Consider the following 19,392-nt stretch of genomic DNA (forward strand, 5'->3'; position numbering starts at 1 on the left):
GAAAATGCTACCAAGGCTACCAGTGTTATGATAATTCTTAAGTGCTAAGACATAATTCATTATTCAATTGTTGGTGAATTTTGTCTACTTTTGCAAGTTAGCATGTTTTCTTGGCTCTCAATAGAATAGATTTCAATTTCAAGTTGTTAGATTGAATGAAGGATTTGATAGAATTGCTCATTGTAGAATGATGTGTTCATACTTTTGATAATTGGATGATTTTCAATTATTGTGCAAAGTTACCCTGAACCAATGAATGAAACCTTAACTTTTGTTGCTATGTTCATTGTTCAAAATGTTGGTGAATATCAATGATATGAAAATCTTTTAAATTCCTTAGGAGATACCAATTGTAATGTCCCCTACTTGTAGTGAGCCTGATTCCAGAATGGTGAAGATTGGATTGGAGGGAACCCGCAAGCACAGGGAAGCAGACACACACCTACAAACGATATTATTTCTGATCAGCAATCACTATTATATTTAGTAGACAGACAGAGATAAAGTATAAAGACCTGAAGGAACAGCTTGTGTCCGTTGTCTACCAAGACCAAGGGATGGTTGCTTCTAACCCCCTTGCTAGACTTGGCGGCCCTATTTGCTATCCTTCTAGTCTTCATACCTTAAGACATTCAGATTATTCCCAACTGTGCAAGACTGATATGGAGAAAGTAACTGGCTCCTTGACCTCATGGGTTCTATGACCACATGAAAGCCCCTCGTTACCACTGGAAACCCTCTCCATACTCTCACCAAGGTGGATACAAACAGTTCCTAACTCTTTACTGAACAAGCAGCACTCATACATGTAATTAATTACACAGTAAATAGACCCTATGAAAATCAGACATTTACACACTGTACATAATCTTCCAGAACAGTACTATTTTTAATATAAACATATTCTTAACATAACTAGTATTCATGATATTATCAATTCTGATATTAATCTGTTATTGTAGATATTGAAGAGTATGATATTAATTATATTAAAAAGGGGAAAATAATTCTCTTACAGTTCGTAGAAAGGCAGAGTCAGACTCCTATGTAATGGCTGGGCCCCACTTCTGAAGATAGTTTCCCTCTCCTCTTAAAATATTTTTTCTTCCCGTATCCTTCCCTCACTCCACGCATGCTCACCTTTATTACAAAGGAAAAGGCACGCTCATTGGGAGAGACGTGACTTAGTCTTGAGTCACGTCCTCCCAGTATTAATCGGTATCTTTCTAATTAACCACTAAAAAAATCATGGTGCTTATAATTATTTCATTCGGTGTTAATAACATTATTCAGTCTATTAGTTATTAATACATTTTCTTTATTACGTGAATTTAACAGGACATATTAAATATTCAATATTATTATTTAATTATTAACACATTCTTACTTATTACATATGTTTAACAGTGCATATTAAATATTCAACATTAATCATTAATAATTTATTGAAGCCATATATTACCAAATATTACAATATCTGATTTGTATAAACAAATGCGGATCACATAAATATGTTCACAAAGGAATGATTAATGCTGGTATATGACAGCACCATTTTTGTGTAGTTGTTGAATTTGGCGAAACAAAAATTCGTTTTGAATTCCACTTTTGCAATTTCTGTCTCCAGATTTCATAAGATTAGCTTCAGATTCCTAAACCCTCATCCTGTTGCCCTTTTTTTCCAAGTCTTAGTAGAAGTAGGATTGAAAAGGAACTAATTGAAAATCATTCTAAAAAAAGAGAAAGTTACAAGTGTCGGTAATCAACAAAATCCTTCGATTGATTCACTCCTCGAACAATTATGTAAGTCCCCCTTGAGATTACCAGCAAATCACAACGAACCAATTGAGACTATGCGCATGAATCTGGAACCTTGGAGTCATCTTTGTGATCACATAGTCTGTCTGTTTAGCACATAGAAGATTTTGATCAAGAGAATAGGATATCTCTGGGTATTTTATTCTGAGTTGCGCGTGCATAAAAAACACAACAACAAGTTTGCTGGAGAAAGCTGCTCAAACTCCACAATAAGAATGAAAATGACCAAAAGATATGAAATTTCCTTTTTGCAACTTCTTTTAAATCCCTCCTGAAGTTCAAAATTTAAACACCACTTCTAAATAATAATCCTTTTAAACCCTTGTAAAGTGACTTTATATTATTTTACTTTTGGCCCCACTTAAGTCACATTATAATATTAAAGCAACATAATTAATTATAAATGAGTTGCTCAAGTGAATATATTCTTTTTAATAAATGTAACCCTAACCTTGATGGTAACCCTAACCATGATATACACTCTAACCATTATCATAAGCCTAACCTTAAACCCTAACCCTAATCATAACCCTAACCATGATGTAAACCTTAACCTTGACCATAATGCTAACCTTAAATTTAATCCAAAACACAACCATAAACCAAATCCTAATCCTAACCATATCCCCAATTATAATTCTACTACTAACTGTAACTGTGATTTTGCTTACCCTAACCCTACCTTTGATGTAAACCCTAAACATAATTGTAACCATGACACTAAACCCTAACCATGACCATAAATTTAACTCTAATATTAAACCATAATCATTACCCTAACCTTGACCATGATATAAACCCTAACCTAACTAATAAACTTAACTATCAACCAGACCCTAAACCCTAACCCAAGCAATAAACCTAACCCTAACCATGATGTAAATCCTAGCCCTAACAATAACCATGATATCAACACTAACATTAATCCTAACACTAACCCTTAACTTTTACCCTAACCATGATGTAATCCTTAACCCTAGCCATAATCCTAACCATAAATGTAACCCTAAGGCTAACCATAAGCCTAACCTTAACTCCAACCCCAACCATGATGTAAACCATAACCCTAACCATAATTATTACCATAACTCTAAAACTTAACCCTAACCTAACCATTACCATAAACCCTAACCCTAATAATAATCATTAGCCCTGACCCTAAACCTAATCCTAACCATAACCATAACTCGAAACCTATCCCTAATCCTAAGAGTAAATCCTAGCCATAATCCTAATCCTAACCTTAAACCCTAACCCTAACCTTAATCTTCAACCCTAACCCCAACCATAATCATCACCCTAACCCTAAGCATGATGTAAATCCTAACCTTAAACAATGATGTTGATCATGACTCCAAACCTAAGCCTAACCCTAACTATGATGTAAACCCTCACCCTAGCCATAATCCTAACTATGATCCTAACCCCAACCATTATCTAAGGAATAAACTTACCAGAACCCCAAATCATAACCCTAATCATAATCATTACCCTAACCCTAATCAAATGTTTTGCTAACCTAACCATAATCCTGTATCCTAACCTTAACAATAATCTTACCCTAAACTTAACCCTAACCCAAATTGAACCTTAGTCCTAATATATTCCTAACCTTAATCTAGCCCAAACCCTAATCCTAATTGAACTTTAATAGTAATTTAACCCTAACTTTAATGTAATTGAAGCATGATGTAAACAATAACCTTTACCATAGTCCTAACCACAACTCTAAACCATTACCCTTATCATAACCCTAACCCTAACCTAACCTAATCATAACCCTAAACCCTAACCCTATCATAACCCTAAACCCTAACCCTAAAAATGGGGAATGGGTCTACAACCCTTAGGATGCACCAATCATCTATTATAATATATTAATAATATATGAAGGGTATTAATATCTTGCTGCATCCAAAGGGCTGGATAGTTGTTTGCCTAAAAATAACTTTAAACCTAACCCTAACCTTGGTGTACACCCTAACCCTATCAATAATTCTAACCACGATGTAAACCCTAATCCTAACCATGATGTAAATCCTAACCCTAACCATAACCATAACCATAATTATAATCCTAAACCTAACTATAACCCAAACCGTAAACCCTAACGCTAACCATGATGTAAATCTTAACCCTAGCCATAACCATGATATAAATACTAATATTAATCCTAACACTAACCCTTAATCCTAACCCTAAGCATGATGTAAACCCTAACCCTAGCCATAATCCTAACCATAATTGTAACCCTAACTTCAACACCAACCATGATGTAAACCATAACCCTAACCATAATCCTAGCCATAACTCTAGACCTTAACTCTAACCTAACCATAACCATAAACCCTAACCCTAACAATAATCCTTAGCCCTAAACCTAACCATGAATAAAACCTAAACTATGCTAGCCCTAAACCTAACAATGCTAACCCTAACCATGATATAGACCCTAACCATTATCATAACCCTAAACCTAATCATAACCCTAATCCAAACCATGATGTAAACCTTATCCTCGACCATAACACTAACCTTAACCCTAACGCTAACCATAACCATAATACATGTCATTAAACAAAGTTTAATATATCTTAGATTTTAGTATTTGCTTTGATCTTGCAACACATATATATTAATAAAAATAGTCTAAATACATATATAAAATTGTAACAATAAAATAATATAATAATATTATAATATAATTTATTTTAATAAAAAGATACTATATAATTATATATTAATTTATTTTATGTTTTCCATGTTGTGCCGCGCAACTGCCACTAGCATATATGTCTTAAATTTTAATTTAATCTATATAACATACGCCGAGAGATATCCTTCTCGAGGCGCCTATTTCAATTTAGGGTTCAAAATTGATTAAAAATAGGCGCCTAGAGAAGGATATCTCTCGGCGTATGTTATATAGATTAAATTAAAATTTAAGACATATATGCTAGTTATAAATGAGTTGCTCAAAAAATGACTAATTGAAAAAACCTTATCTGATTAATTAAACTATTCCCTTTCCAATACTCTCAATTAGCCTACAGGAATGAAGTAGGCTAAAGGGTCCTTTGTGCACACCTAGGTCAAATAAGGGGACATTACAAAAGGAACTATTAAAAATATGAAGCCTGAACCCATTGGGTAAAAATCTAGAAGCGTGATTTCAGAGCTTTTGAAGGTGTTATGAGCCATTTGTCAGCTCAAGCTCCTACCTCCCATTAAATGTTTTTTTCTTGGAATTCCTGCTTGCCATCAAATTCCTTTTTATCAGAACCCCTGCCTGACATTGGATCATGCTTTTTATTCAGAGCGATCCACCAGCCATTGGATCATTTTGCTGGGTGCCATGTTCGTCTTAAACTTTATATATGTTTAAGGCTTCTGCACCATCAAACCTAGTTCATTACTTCTGCTCCATTGATTATAATAGCGCCTTTTTGAAGGTAGAAAAAGTTAGAAGAGTCAAAATAATTGGCTGACAACAAGAATTGTACAGCTTTTAAAAGTCTGCTTCTTGTTGCATCTATTACAAATGATTCTGGAATCTGGACTGTTGCTTTAAAAAGTTAATAAGCTTTCCAGAAATATAAGAAGTGCCTAGCTTAGCATCCCTTGATGTCAGTTTGAAAATTTGCTGTCAAATTGTTGTCAATACCCAAAAATCCACCAGACCTTAGATTCAACTAGTTAAAATACCGCCCACCATTGGATACGTAAGGAAAACTATATACATTTTGACTGAATTCAACACCCATTTTTTGTTGTTTCTTGGCATACTAGTATTCCTCCAAGTCTCTGTGATGGGGGTGGAGAGCGGCAAGGGGTATATGGGGATGGATTTCAGACACAGCATTTTATTTTCCAAAATTTAAAGATGGTGGAGTGACAATGGTGGCACAGCTATTAAAATCATATATAAATATTAACATCTGAAACTTAATTATAAAATATCATAAAAGAAATGCAATTTATCATTTAGGCAAAAATGAGTAAAAGAAGCTTAGATTTATACAAAGTTGTAACGATGTACAATATTTTGCATTAAAGACAGAGAATCTTAATAGGTAAACCTATCTTCAGTATAAATTGTAACATTACCCAAGACTGCATTGTTAGTTTTGCAGAATCATCTTTTGCAATGTCCAACATCTCACTGTCAGCCATGCTGTAAATTATCTGAAGCATATTCTGACACTGTCTCTGTAGTTGTAATTTCAAAGATGATAAACCTATAACCATTCATCATTAAAAAAAGGGCTACCAAGTTCCGGCATTATCCATCAAACTAACAAAAGTAGATACACCAATGCCAGCCAAGTTTTACATAGGTCATTTTATCAAATCAGTCAGGAACTTCAATATGTTCCCAAAATAAGGGATTCGCTATAGATAGAACTTGACAAAAAGGTCCACAGCAAGTTGCAGTACCAACGTAAATGGGTGAAATCCAAGCATCTCTTAAGTTTTTTAGCTCAGATAGGAACACCTGCACAGGTTCAATGTGAACATATGGAAAGGTTCAACAAGTTAGTTTTTATTTTGCATTTCAATTTGAAGGACTAAATTGAAAGCCCTTTCTTTAGCTAAATTGGTATTAAGTGTAATTATTCATTAGTGATTTAAACTTATCTTCCGACTCATGCCTTCGTAATCAAAGCTGATTTTTGGAAGATTCGATTTTTATCTGAATTAGTAAAAGATAGGAGCAATACAGAAGTTGGATATACAGATTGTCTTTCAAGGTAATGAAAGACTAAGTTTTTCCAAGGACTGAGAAACTGTATGTGACATATCAGAACAGCGCAGTTCATGTTGTTGTGGAGGTTGCCTGTAAGTTTTTGAAAGTAATGAAAGACCGATTTGAATGTGTAATAATCTGCATATGTTTCCACATTTTAAAGTATTCATTATTGTGTGATTTATGCAAATGTTATTTAGCATTAGGACATAACCACCAGGCATTTTGAAAGTTTTTTTCAGCATCTTCACTTAATTGACTTGACCATAATTATAGTAACATTACTCAAATGAAGATGGATTCAACAAACCAGAATAACAACTGGAATTCAATTACTTGGGATTTAATCTGGTGCAGTCCAAACAACTTTTAATTTTTGCTTTTTTAAAACCAGGAAAAGGGCATGGGAATGGCAAACCTCAACAGGGTTGAGAAGCAGCAGCTGTCATGGGTCCAGGGGTCACAAAACAGAACAACATCAAGGGGCAGAGCCCCTACCACTGCTGTTACCAAATCAGAATTTTTATGACTAGTATGATTCATTTGATTGGATCTGAGTTTTTCAATTCCTGTACAAATTTTACCAATTTTCTTAAAAAGTCTGCATTTTGAATATTTTTGGTCTCCTGAATAGAATTGAATTCTTGAACCTTGTGACTACACATCATACTAAGCCCAAGTTAAAGCCTTTGAGGCAACAAGAACATTCATGACACATTCACAGTTTTTTGCTCTAAAAATTTTTTATGTTAAATGGCTATTGTTTACAGCCTGCAAGGAACTTCCTCTTCCTCTTCCTCTCTTCCTCTTTTTGTGGTTGCAATAAAGCATGGAATAGCATATTTTCAATTTTTTAGTTTTTTAAAGTGGGGAGCCATGGCGGACTCCCCCTTTTAGGTTTAGGTCTAGGTTGAAAGCACGACGATGTCCCTTAAACAGATGTGGGATGATTAGATGCCCCCCAGCCACCCTAGAGGCAGCAAGGCTTCCCCAAACATCCTCTGATCTGCAAGCCTACCCAGGGACAAGCCTTATTGGGGGTGATGCCTGAGACAATGATTCATCTCCATCCTACTGCCTCTGGGCCATCTGCCCTCCGAAAAATAGTGGCTCTACATCACACGTGTCCCCAAAGAACTTGAATGCAAAAGAAATTATGAAAAATGGCAAATGCCATTAAGATATCAAATTTACAAGCAAAAAACTAGAAAAATAGTTTAGGGTGCACCAAAAAACGAAACCACTATTTTGACCCTGTTGCTGAATTGAATGCTTTGCAAGCAAACTTCCCCTGCAATTTGCCAAAATGGTAAAGAAAAAATATCTTGAAAATAACATTTAACTTCTCCACTTCCATGTTCTTTCCACCTTCAGCTTCCCCAGGGGGAAAATTATTTAATTTTGTACAAAGGATTGCTATATTAAAAACTGAAATCTTTTGCCTTATGTTATTGTATTGTTTTCTCTATGCTTGATTATGTAAGTCTTGAGAAATAGTACTTCAAAAAGGAATATAAAATGTAAAACTAGTAAGCCTAAATTATTATAAAACATGGCATGAATCTCATAAAGCTAAAAGTAAAACGAAACTAAAGCTAAATGAGCAATATTTTATGTAAACAATAGTGAAAAGCTAAAGGATACTACCAATCGAGAAAGGAATACAAATATGCCCATTTATTCAAAAAGGTAAGGCTGAGATGCAGGTCGCCTTATTAGCGGTGGAATTGGCCAATAACATGAATATCCTGATAGTGCATCTAGAAGGGGACTCTAAAGTGGTGGTGGATGCAATTGTGAAAGGAGTATCTCTAAGCTGGCGACTAAATAAATTTATATCAATTATTTGCTCAAAACTAAATGTTTTTAGGATTTTCGTATTTCTCATATTAGGAGGAGGGTGAATGTGGTGTTGAATGCATTATCCAACGTGGCATGTGAATTGGATAGATGTGTGACGAGATGGTGGGGGGTGATGACGCTATTGTCCAATGGCATTCTTAATCAGCCTGCACAGTTTTCGTACTTGACTATTGATGCGAAGCGTGTGAAGAGGATGCCTAGTTCTCTTTCCGAGAGCATAAGCTGTCTCAACTGAAGTTGGCAATTAATGCCAATTTATCCTGCAATGGCGGCGGAGCCTGAGAGTGCATTTATGGAGAGAGTGAAGAAGTGTGTGTCATTCCTTGCATATTCAGGAAGATTTTTGGTCCGTGAGCGTGGTTTTTCACCGGAAGTTTGAGGTTGGCACTCTGGTTTTCTAGATTGCAATGGAGGCCAATTTCACATTGAAGACATCCAAACTTCTCATTGCATTTTGGGGACCGGTCTAGGAGTGAAGGTTGAAGAACATGTTTCGCTCTAAGGACCCACTGCTGATCAGGAGTATGAGGTTGGTTCGCGGTGAAGAATTGGGAGTGATTGGTCATCGATATCAGACCCATGCAGATTTATACTCCCTTATGATGGCATGGGGACTTGAGCTGGATTCTTCATGCGAGTAGGTTTGGAAGGTAATGAAGGCAATAATACCAATGGAGTTCCTTGACAACATGGAGTCGCTTCTAGAGTGGGCTATTCCAAGCGAAGGGTTTGACATTTCCGAAAGGGTGTTGGAGTCCCATCAAGAATTGAGAGGCAAGTATATCCCCTTTCTTAGGCGGCGGGAGGTAGTGAAGGCAAGATTTAGAGAGGCGGTGAAGAGAGGGTGCGAGGCGCTGAAGATGTTTGCACAAATTATGGAGCTGGAGGAGGTGATTCGGCAAGCTCAAGCGGAAGCAGGGGACGAAGAAGTGATAGGCCAAAGGCTAAGGCCGAGGACCAGAAGCACGAAGGCAGTGATGGCGGGCAAGAAACAAACCCTAGCAATCCTTTTGAGTAGTCCTTTGTGAATTGTTTATGATGTGTTGTCTCTATTTGGGAGTTTATTCCCGTTTCTATGTTTATCAAACTATGTCAATTTTGTTTATCATGCTCTGTATCAACTAGTATTTTGTGCGTAGCGCTAATGTAGAAAATTTTTGGGTTGGTGGTCTGCAAAGTTGATTTTGGGTGGGTGGTTTTGTCTAGGTCGGGTGGTTTGGGTGGTTGGTGGTTTGTTGGTGGTTTTATGACAGAAACTGTTTCCTTCTTTTGAAGTTGTAACTTTCCTTTTCTATATTGATAAAATCCAATATTATCGATCAAAAAAAAAGGCAAGGCTAATGAATGAAAATATTTGAAGAGCTTTAGCTTTTCCATTTTAAGGCGTGCCTGCCTCTTTCCAACAAAGGTATTTCTCTAAGCAAACCTAGGATGTTGATGATGACAATCAAGAACTGAAATAGATTTTGAAGGCCCCTTCAATAACCCAAATTTGTTTGTGATGTTTATAAATAAGCAAAGAATCCCCACATTGCCAGTGGTTACTTCTATCATGAATTTTCCTTGCCAGGTAGTTATTTTATTTTTTAATTCAGCTTTTGACCATTGACAAGCTCTGCAATTGTCTATTTCAAGAAGCATTTGATAAATGTGACTTTTATTCTGCTCTTGATCTTGAATTTTATTCAGATAATTTACCCTCATTCAAGTGTCTTTTTAAGATAGATAAGTGGGGGTTATATTGGGGCGTCCTCCCTTGAAATTAATAGCTCAACACATTGAAAAGCAAATAGAAATAATAACAATCAAATATTATATGGCAAACAGATGCAAAATTAAGCGAACTCTGAACAACCTCTCCCCCATATCTCCTAATCAAAGCTTCAAAACATTTATTTTGTCTTAAATGAGATCTCAACACCATATTCATGGAAGCTTTCTTTTTATTTTTAGCTTTATGGTTAGACACCATTGTCCATTCTCCCTTTTTAGAGAAAGAAAGATCAGGTTATGCTTCAACTCGCTATTATTTCCATCATTTAACAGGAAATATCCTCAGAAGAAAAAGGATCCATCTCTAACGACCCCCAAAACTCCTAACTTTCTACATTGTTTGCTGACAAAATTGCTAATAAATTGAAGAAATTGTTCTCTATTCACGTAAAGCTACCTAATTTTAGCAATCCATTATCCTCTGCTGGACACTACTCACCATACATCTCCTTGTCCTCTACCTAAGTCTCTGCACATTTTCCAGGCAACCTCCATCCACTGGTAGCCCTTGAACATCCCCAAAAATCAACACACCTCGAAGGACATCGGCTGCACCTTATTCTGCTTCTCCAGACTATTTGGCATCAAGACAAAAGTACAGCCAACCAGCATATGATAAGGAGAAGCTTTTTTTCCAAGACATAGAACATCCTTACAGCCTTCTAGGCTCTCACAATCCATTGCTAAGTGACCCACCTCAAAACAGTTCCAACAATAAAATGACTCAGTTTCATAATATAAAGACTGTTTCCCGTAGAACTTTACCAATTTTCAAACCTATTCCAAAGGAAAAACCTAGGGCATATCCATTTCAACAAAAATACTAGCCGTCGGTGTTAACATATGACTTTGTGTTTCAGGTGATAGAGATATGAATTTCCCTAAAGAGTTACCTATATTTTTCAAAGTAGAATGGAGCCAAAAATGACAAGGGAGATTCAGCGTTCTTACCAATATAGAGGAAAACCTAAAATTTTCTAGAAGTAGGTTGAACTCAAGAAACCACACCTACAAGTAAAGCATTACACTATCCCAAGACAAGAGGACCATCTCTAAAATCTTCTAACAATCCTCCTCTGATCACAAGCACAAAGAAGCCCTATGCACATGGATACATCACTACTGATGTTTCCAAAAAAGGATTGCCAAGTTGGAGTAACCCATTTGTCAAAATCTCAGAGACTGGGCCAGGAGTTGAATTTGTCTATTTATGCCATTTCTTTGTAATGCTCCATCTCCTCAAACTCCTCTATATGTAGTTCCAATATTGGCATTCCCCCTACCTTCATTCATGTAAATCCCTCTTTCTGATTCTTCATTTCAATGTTCATATCCAAAGCTCTATAGCTCTAAAGTCCTTTTCCTTCCCAACTACCTCCACATGAGGTGAACTGCCTTCTCAATATGAGCTTTACCTCTAAGGCTCTCACCTATAAATTATTTGTGCCACCTCCATCTAGTTTTATCGAAGTCTCTGGGACTATTTTCCAGCAGCAACACAGACTCATGTCCTTGCCAAAGCTCTTCCTTCTCAATACTCAACTTTGTAGTTGCTGCCTCTAAACATGTCATTGCCACTGCACCTTGTTGTCCCTCAGAAAGGTGTGGTTTCCTTCTCAGTACTCAACTTTGTAGTTGCTGCCTCGAAACACCTTCAATAAAAATTTGTGGAGTCTGACAGCCTTACACTCATCTTCTTTAACAGCTAAAATTCCTTGTCCAACTTTCTCTCAACATTTTCCAGCCATTCAAATGTATCCCCAAAGGAAACTCATCTACACTAACTTAAAACATCACATAAGGTCTTGTAACAAATTCAATCTCTTCATCTAATACCTTGCATCCAATTATTGGCATCCACATTTTCTCCCATGCATTACAATGTCTTGTAGGCATCAACGTTGTATGTCTCATAGGCAAATTCTATCTTTCCATGCATGGGGTTATGTTTATCATTTTGTTAACTAGTAATTTTTTGGGCGCTGGGGTGGAGGGGGGGGAAGAAGAAAGAAACACTTAAAAAATTTGGCCTCATCTTGTTTAGTGATGCCCACCAACTTCTTACTTGTTATTCAACATGATAAAAATATCCTCTATTAGAATCAACAATCAAGTGCCCTCACATGAATTCTTCCTCAGGCCAGTAACACCTTCTTAAAGTGAACTGCAAGTGTCAACAACGGGCTTTAATGCATTGCCTCTATCATCATCTATTAGCTAGCCTTGCAACCTCTCTTCTTGCTCTTCAATGAACCTTATCAATCCCTGTTTTTTGCTGTCATTTTAAGACTATCTTATTCTACTTGGCATTTCAAAATTATGTCATTCTTAACTTTCACAACTTAAGCATTGGCCAGAACAGCAGACAATGTTATTCTAAAGGGATCTTACCTTCGCAACTCAAGCATAGACCACAACAGCAGACTTTTTAACATGTACGTACTTAATAGCTTATTCACAAGGTTTGCCAAATTTCAGCCATGAAGTTTGAAATTCGGCGAACTTAAGAGAAAACCTAAAAAATTGATGTAGTTCACCCAAAAATTCATACAAACTAGGGCTTAGATTTTTCAATTAAAATATTTTTTAAAGGTATTTCAGTGTTTAATTTGTGCCGCCTCTTTTGAATTCATGCATGGTGACCATTGCAAATTCAAACAATTCAAATGAGCTCGAAGTTGGAAATATAGTGTTACTTACCACTACTAGCTAGACGTGTTTGACTAGCCAAACACGTTCTTCTCCCCAACGTATTCATGAAACATGGGCACCACTCCAGCGCGACTTCAATATCCAAATTTCCCTATTAAGTTTAGGATTTGGTTTTTAGGTTTTTTTTTAATAAATAAAATTTATAACTTTTGATTTTGTTTTAAGCGATTTGTTTTTTAATTTTGTTTTTTATTCAACATATAAATTCCAATATTTTATTTATATATTTAAATTTTATGAATACATTACTTATAATAGTTTGAAATTTGAATATTTAAATCAGATTTTTAATTATAACACATTTATCATTTAATATATAAATCTAATAAATTTATTATTTATATATTAATAATATTTAAATTAAAATTTCAAACATATTTATATTACAATGTTACTAAATTTATTATAATATATTCAAATTTTTAACAAAAATTTTTATTTATTTTGATATATTACTTATATTTTCTAAAAAATCAAAATTATATTGAAAAAGTTTAATCACGAATTCTTTTTCAAATTTTTTCTTTTGTTGAATTTCATCCGAATTTTATTGTTATCAAACACGAACTCAAACTCGAACCTTGTGACATTGCTTAATAGTATACAAGCTCTAAAAAGATGCATATTGAAAGGCACACCTCAACAGTTCAATGATGATAGACTATGAATATTACCTATCATAATGATTTCTAGGGACCTCCACTACCTATCATTCTTATATTTATGGATTCAAGTCCATATGTCCATATAAATTTTCTCTCCTAACATTGAATATGTGTGAGCATGGGGTGAGTATGTGTGAGTGGGTCAGCAAGTCTCTGTGTGTGTGCATATGCGCGTGTTTATATGAAATACCCTTAAATTTGCATCTACCACATTGTCATTGTCATGTGTTGATGCTGTTTGGTAAAAATTTCCAGATGTTGCAAACATCAAGAATGCTGGAAAATAATCAATCTGAATTTGAACACAAGTGGTATACCATAGTTCAATGATTATTTAGAAAGAACTAAAGATAAAAGCAACATAGAATATCTAGCATAGTCATGAATTCTGGTAAGGGAAAACATATTAGAAGTGGTTATGCAAGTCTGTATGCAGTTAATTTAAGCACAGACCATCCAACTTTTTCCCATCTAAGAATCATATAGAACACATATTAAAAAACTTGAATGCAACTCATAGATCTTTTCTCATCAAGAAAAACAAAGCTAGAAATTGACCATTTCAGTTCAAAGATATAACGAACACCTTGCCTAAATGTGAACGATACAATAGAAAACCAGAAACATCATACAAAGAGAATCAAATAATTATATAAATTCAAAGAAAAGTACTCTTTCATTTAAAAAAATAGACAACCATCAACTTGTCCTATGCCATAATATGCATATCAGGCTTGAATCTAGATAGGATAAAAAAGAACCAGCATTTAGTGCCATGAAAATTCAAAACAACTGTCATTTCATGTCAAAACTTTGTCCTGAAGCTTGCTTATTAATCATGAGTTATACACCTAGCATTGAACACTTCTTGGGACAAGTTATAATTTTAAAACACAACTAATACCTACTGAAAGCATATTTTTGTACGTATGCAAGTCCAAAGTTTAGACAGAGATCAAAAAGTATTGCAGAATGATAAATCCGTCTTAATAACAGTTAGCTGCATTTCTAAGGTAAAAGGAAATTATCTATCCAGTGGATGATAAAATGGAAGTAAAGTAATACAAGTAAATTGGTCTTGTATACTCAATAGACAGATATCAAAAAGTGCTGCATGATGATAAATCAGTCTTAATAACAGTTAGCTGCATTCTAAGCTAAAAGGTAATTACTAATTATCTATCCAGTGGATGAAAAAAATAGAAGAAAAGTAATACAATTATACAAGTGAATGATTAGCCAACATCAATTACCCACTTTTCCCAAAGAAAGAGAAAAACTTGAATTTGTTGTCATACGCAGACAATGAAAGGTATGTTCAAAGGGCATGCTTATGTATTTCAGTCAACAATTTTTCTATCATTCAATTATGCCCACATTTGAAGGTATTTTCTAAATTTAATTATATTAGAGCTCCATGACTGCAAGAATTCTATCACACGTCAATATCTAGGTTCCATGCAATTACAAGTTGAAAAATCTATACAGTGATTTGAATCTTGTGTTCAGTGATTCAGAATTTTCTCTTAAAGCAATCCACCTCTTCTTCTGTCTACTTTCATGTATTTCCAGTTTTCTTGTTCATGATAAATCGCTTTTAAACACAATTTTCAATATGACACCTTTGTGAATTTTTGTAGAATGCACTTTTACCAACATAGTAAGAATAACATTCTAGAAGCGCATGAAACTTGCTTAATACCTAAGACAAGTCAAACACACAAGTATATGAATAAAGCATGATGAAGAACCCTTAAAACATATATTGCAAAAAGGATAACTTGTTTAAAAATCCATTTTCTTCAATAACTCTGCTTCTAATTGATAACTTCGTTGATTAAATTCACTAGAAGAGATTAAAAAAAATGCATACCATTGTACACGCCAACGTGTCTCACGCTTCTCAATGACACAGAGACAAGCACGCAAGGCCTCTACAGCCCGTTCACGAACAGCCAATGTTGGATCTCGAAGTGCAACCCAGACAGCATCCACAAATTCAGGCACATGTACATTAAAGACTGTTGGTGCATTCTCCGCCATTTCCTGCCATGAGAATATGCTCATTATAGAGATGTTGAGTGCACAATAATCCCAAATATATGTTCACGAAAGAAAAGAAAATTTATCAAAAAGGGATCCAATTAAAAGCTGATATTGAAGCAAGCTTAAACCAAAAGGATTGATTCTACACCAAATAATTTCTAACGACCATCGACACAAAATTAATACTTGAATTACAAAATTTGCTCACTTTCAAAATCAGAACAGCTGCAAGACGGCGATGCTCTACTCTTTCACCTCTGAGCCATTCCAATGCCTTTCTGACCTGCAGACACGAGATTTTACTACCATCGCTTAATCTATCAAATAATTTTGAAGCTGCACCTTTCAAGAAATCTGACTCACATGATGTTCAACTTCATCCGCAGTCATTGCTCCTCCTGCTCTCGCAAGATGACCCAATACCTTACTTCCAAGTATTAAAACGTCAGGGTCATGTTTTTCTTCGAATAAATAACGAATGCTATTTGAAAACCTTGAGACCTTTGACGCACTCTCTCCCAATTTCACATCTATCAACTCATCGATGGTTTTTAGAGCCGCCAAATTTTCACTAACATCATTGCTTTCCATTCGTGTAGAAATTTTATCATACTGTTGATCCATATAACGAGTAAAGGCCTCTCCACTAAGATCTCGGGCTTCTTCTACAACATGTCTTCCGAGCACCATTGCAGAGCTCTCCTGGAAAAACAAAACATAAGACTTTTGCAGAGGCGTCCAAATATCATTACTAGTGAGTTGTCAAAATCCAACTAGAATAAAAATTCACAACATTACAAGGACAGAAAATATTAAACGCCCGCCCATGTGTAATAAACCCCATTACTCTTGGAGATATTTGAAAAATAAATGTTTAAGACAATATCTTATCCCAATTGACTATTTTTATCCCTGTTCATGGTGGCTTACAATAAATTATCATTTGATTTGTTTATATCTCAGATTGGCAAGCAGAATCCATGATGCACCCTTGTTTTTGCTGCGTGCAAAATTTGTGATTTTAAGTACTATTTGACTCATTATTCATGATTGTCATAACAGGTGATAAAGTTGATAATATCCTTCTGCTCATTACCCTAGAGCAGGTCACTGGATATGCCATACCGCCCGTCTCCCCTGGTAACACTGGCGTGCCTAGTACGGAAACGGATAGATACGGCCTGAATACAGCTTGGCCACGTCGTCTTTGCCGACCCGTACTCAAAATTAGGGCAAACTTTATAAGTCTGCAACGTGATCGTCTGTGTCGTATCCAGGTCTATAAATATAAATACAAAATTTTAATAACTAAACCCTAAAACTTAAAATTTTATCGAACTAGCATGAGCAGAGTATGTACCTAGAGACTCGCACTGCAACTTTCCTCACGACCAGCCATAGCAGGATTATGAGGAAAGTGATGAAAAGAGGAAAAGCGCACCTCCTTCTCTTTGAAAAAACAGAGATACGTACTTCTGGATGGTAAGAAGCAGTGAGTATGAAAAAAATCCAGAGTAAAACGATGGTAGCCCGGCCGACGAAACGTTGGAATCCTTTGAAGACGTGGTGTAGCTGGCGTACTACTGGAAATGCTGCCACTAACCTTACTACAATAAGCCCCAAGATTGTAAATGTTCAGTAATATTTAATATTAACGTTTAATTTAACTAGTATATATATATTAGAAGTTGTGATTTGAAAAAAGCCAATGCCCATAAGTGAAAATTAGTTAGTTGTGATTTGAATAAAGTCAAGTGAACGTAACATAAAGTATGTAAAGAGTAGGTCTATAAAATCATCATATTTGTGAAAGGAGATATTTTTGGAGAGAAAAAGAAGTGAAAACTTTATTATATGAAAATGTCAAACTGTACATAACCCAACCAATATTTTTAGTTGGTCTTAAAATTTGAATTGAACCACCCACCAACCCCCATGTTGCAGAAGGCAGCATGATGTACAGTACCATAGAGCAATATAAAGGTGTTATTACAATGGTAGCTTGTATGACAATATTTTTTGCTATACAGAATTATAAAAGCAGACAATTTTAGACTGTATAAAACCCAACCAATTTGATGTGTTGGTCCCAGAAAATCAAAATTATGCACCCACCAACCCCATGTTGGTATTGTCGGCATGTTATACAGCCATTTATGGTATTTATTTGTGAAGTGCATAATCCAAGTTATCTAATATGTTGGTCCCAAAACTGAATGAAAGCATTGAGAATTGTTGCTCTGAGAAAGGCATTTTGATGTAGAAGTGGAGAAAGCCTTGTAATCTCATTCTTGTATTGTATTGTATTGAGGTTGTGTTGATCATGCATTTTGTTGTTGGACAGTGTTGTAGACTGTATCAAAGTCATCGTTATGTACCTGTCAACATTAAAATTGTATTAGAACAGTGTAGGTGCATTAAATAATTGAAAGTGGAAAAAGTTGGAGATGGAAAAGAATTGGAAAGGAAGGCACTCGAAGTTGTTGAAAGTGAGGTGGATGATATGTCTGATGAAACTTTGTTGTGATTGTTAAATCTATAAAGAAGATGAGAAGTGCAAATGCTATGAAGGAATTCATTAGGCAAGGATGCACTCCAATTAAAGTGGAGGTCATAATCACGTCTGGCAAGTATTTGAAGGGTAGTCAAATCAAAGTTGTTTAAAGCACCCATTTGTGAGAGGAACTCCCATTCATAAAGTTCTTGATCAGTAGATTGTGGAATATCTTCTAAGTGTGGGTCTTCATCATTGTCAGGAGTGGAATGTTCTTGGATACCATTAACATGCCATCGAACGTAATGAGTGCTATGAAGTTATTTCCAATTCAATATAACTTCATCAGCTGATGTTCCTATGTGTAGAGGAATGTTGTGTTAGACACAATGCACCACTGAGAGGGGGGTGAATCAGTGGTTCTCAATCTTTTCCCTTTAACTATCTTATGTGTGTGGACCGGTTATTAGATCTAACTCAATGCAGACTTACTAGTTAAAGAGGAGACTAATCACAAATGCATTCACACATAAAGGGACATCACATAACACCAGCATATACGAGGAAAACCCAAGATGAGAAAAACCTCAGTGAGAAATATTGTTGGAGACTACTGCTCCAATCTAGCCTCACAAGTTATAATTTTAAAACACAACTAATACCTACTGAAAGCATATTTTTGTACGTATGCAAGTCCAAAGTTTAAATAGAGATCAAAAAGTATTGCAGAATGATAAATCCGTCTTAATAACAGTTAGTTGCATTTCTAAGGTAAAAGGAAATTATCTATCCAGTGGATGATAAAATGGAAATAAAGTAATACAAGTAAATTGGTCTTGTATACTCAATAGATAAATATCAAAAAGTGTTGCATGATGATAAATCAGTCTTAATAACAGTTAGTTGCATTCTAAGCTAAAAGGTAATTACTAATTATCTATCCAGTGGATGAAAAAAATAGAAGAAAAATAATACAATTATACAAGTGAATGATTAGCCAACATCAATTACCCACTTTTCCCAAAGAAAGAGAAAAACTTGAATTTGTTGTCATACGCAGACAATGAAAGGTGTGGTCAAAGGACATGCTTATGTATTTCAGTCAACAATTTTTCTATCATTCAATTATCTAGTAGGTGTGTTCAAAGGACATGCTTGATAACTCAGTCAGATATCTACCATCTGATTCTTGTCAGTCCTCAACTTCCCTTCTCTGCAATCTGCTATGGCTCTTCTTTGTCGGTTTAGTCACCACCGATTTCCTCCTCTGTCAA

The 19,392-nt window shown here is 35.3% G+C and overlaps 1 protein-coding gene across 6 annotated transcripts in view; it reads right to left on the reverse strand.

Moving 5' to 3' along the window:
• The window catches only part of LOC131034005 (serine/threonine-protein kinase TOR), a 158,360-nt gene extending 141,104 nt beyond the window's left edge, over nt 1-17,256 (reverse strand). For 3 of the 6 annotated variants that reach the window (XM_057965334.2, XM_057965331.2, XM_057965330.2), the window contains exons 1-5: nt 16,985-17,252; nt 16,721-16,903; nt 15,988-16,326; nt 15,833-15,907; nt 15,452-15,624 (exon numbers count right to left, since the gene is read on the reverse strand). In XM_057965334.2, the coding sequence (XP_057821317.1) occupies nt 15,452-15,624; nt 15,833-15,907; nt 15,988-16,326; nt 16,721-16,747 (614 nt within the window). In that variant the 5' untranslated portion in view covers nt 16,748-16,903; nt 16,985-17,252. Of the gene's footprint in view, nt 1-15,451; nt 15,625-15,832; nt 15,908-15,987; nt 16,327-16,554; nt 16,574-16,720; nt 16,904-16,984 lie in introns of those variants that run through there. The other 3 variants (XM_057965335.2, XM_057965332.2, XM_057965333.2) reach the window with 3 other exon arrangements.
• Nucleotides 17,257-19,392: the final 2,136 nt, after the last annotated feature.

This window comes from Cryptomeria japonica, chromosome 2 (assembly GCF_030272615.1).
Source record: "Cryptomeria japonica chromosome 2, Sugi_1.0, whole genome shotgun sequence".
In the NCBI taxonomy this organism is placed as follows: domain Eukaryota; kingdom Viridiplantae; phylum Streptophyta; class Pinopsida; order Cupressales; family Cupressaceae; genus Cryptomeria; species Cryptomeria japonica.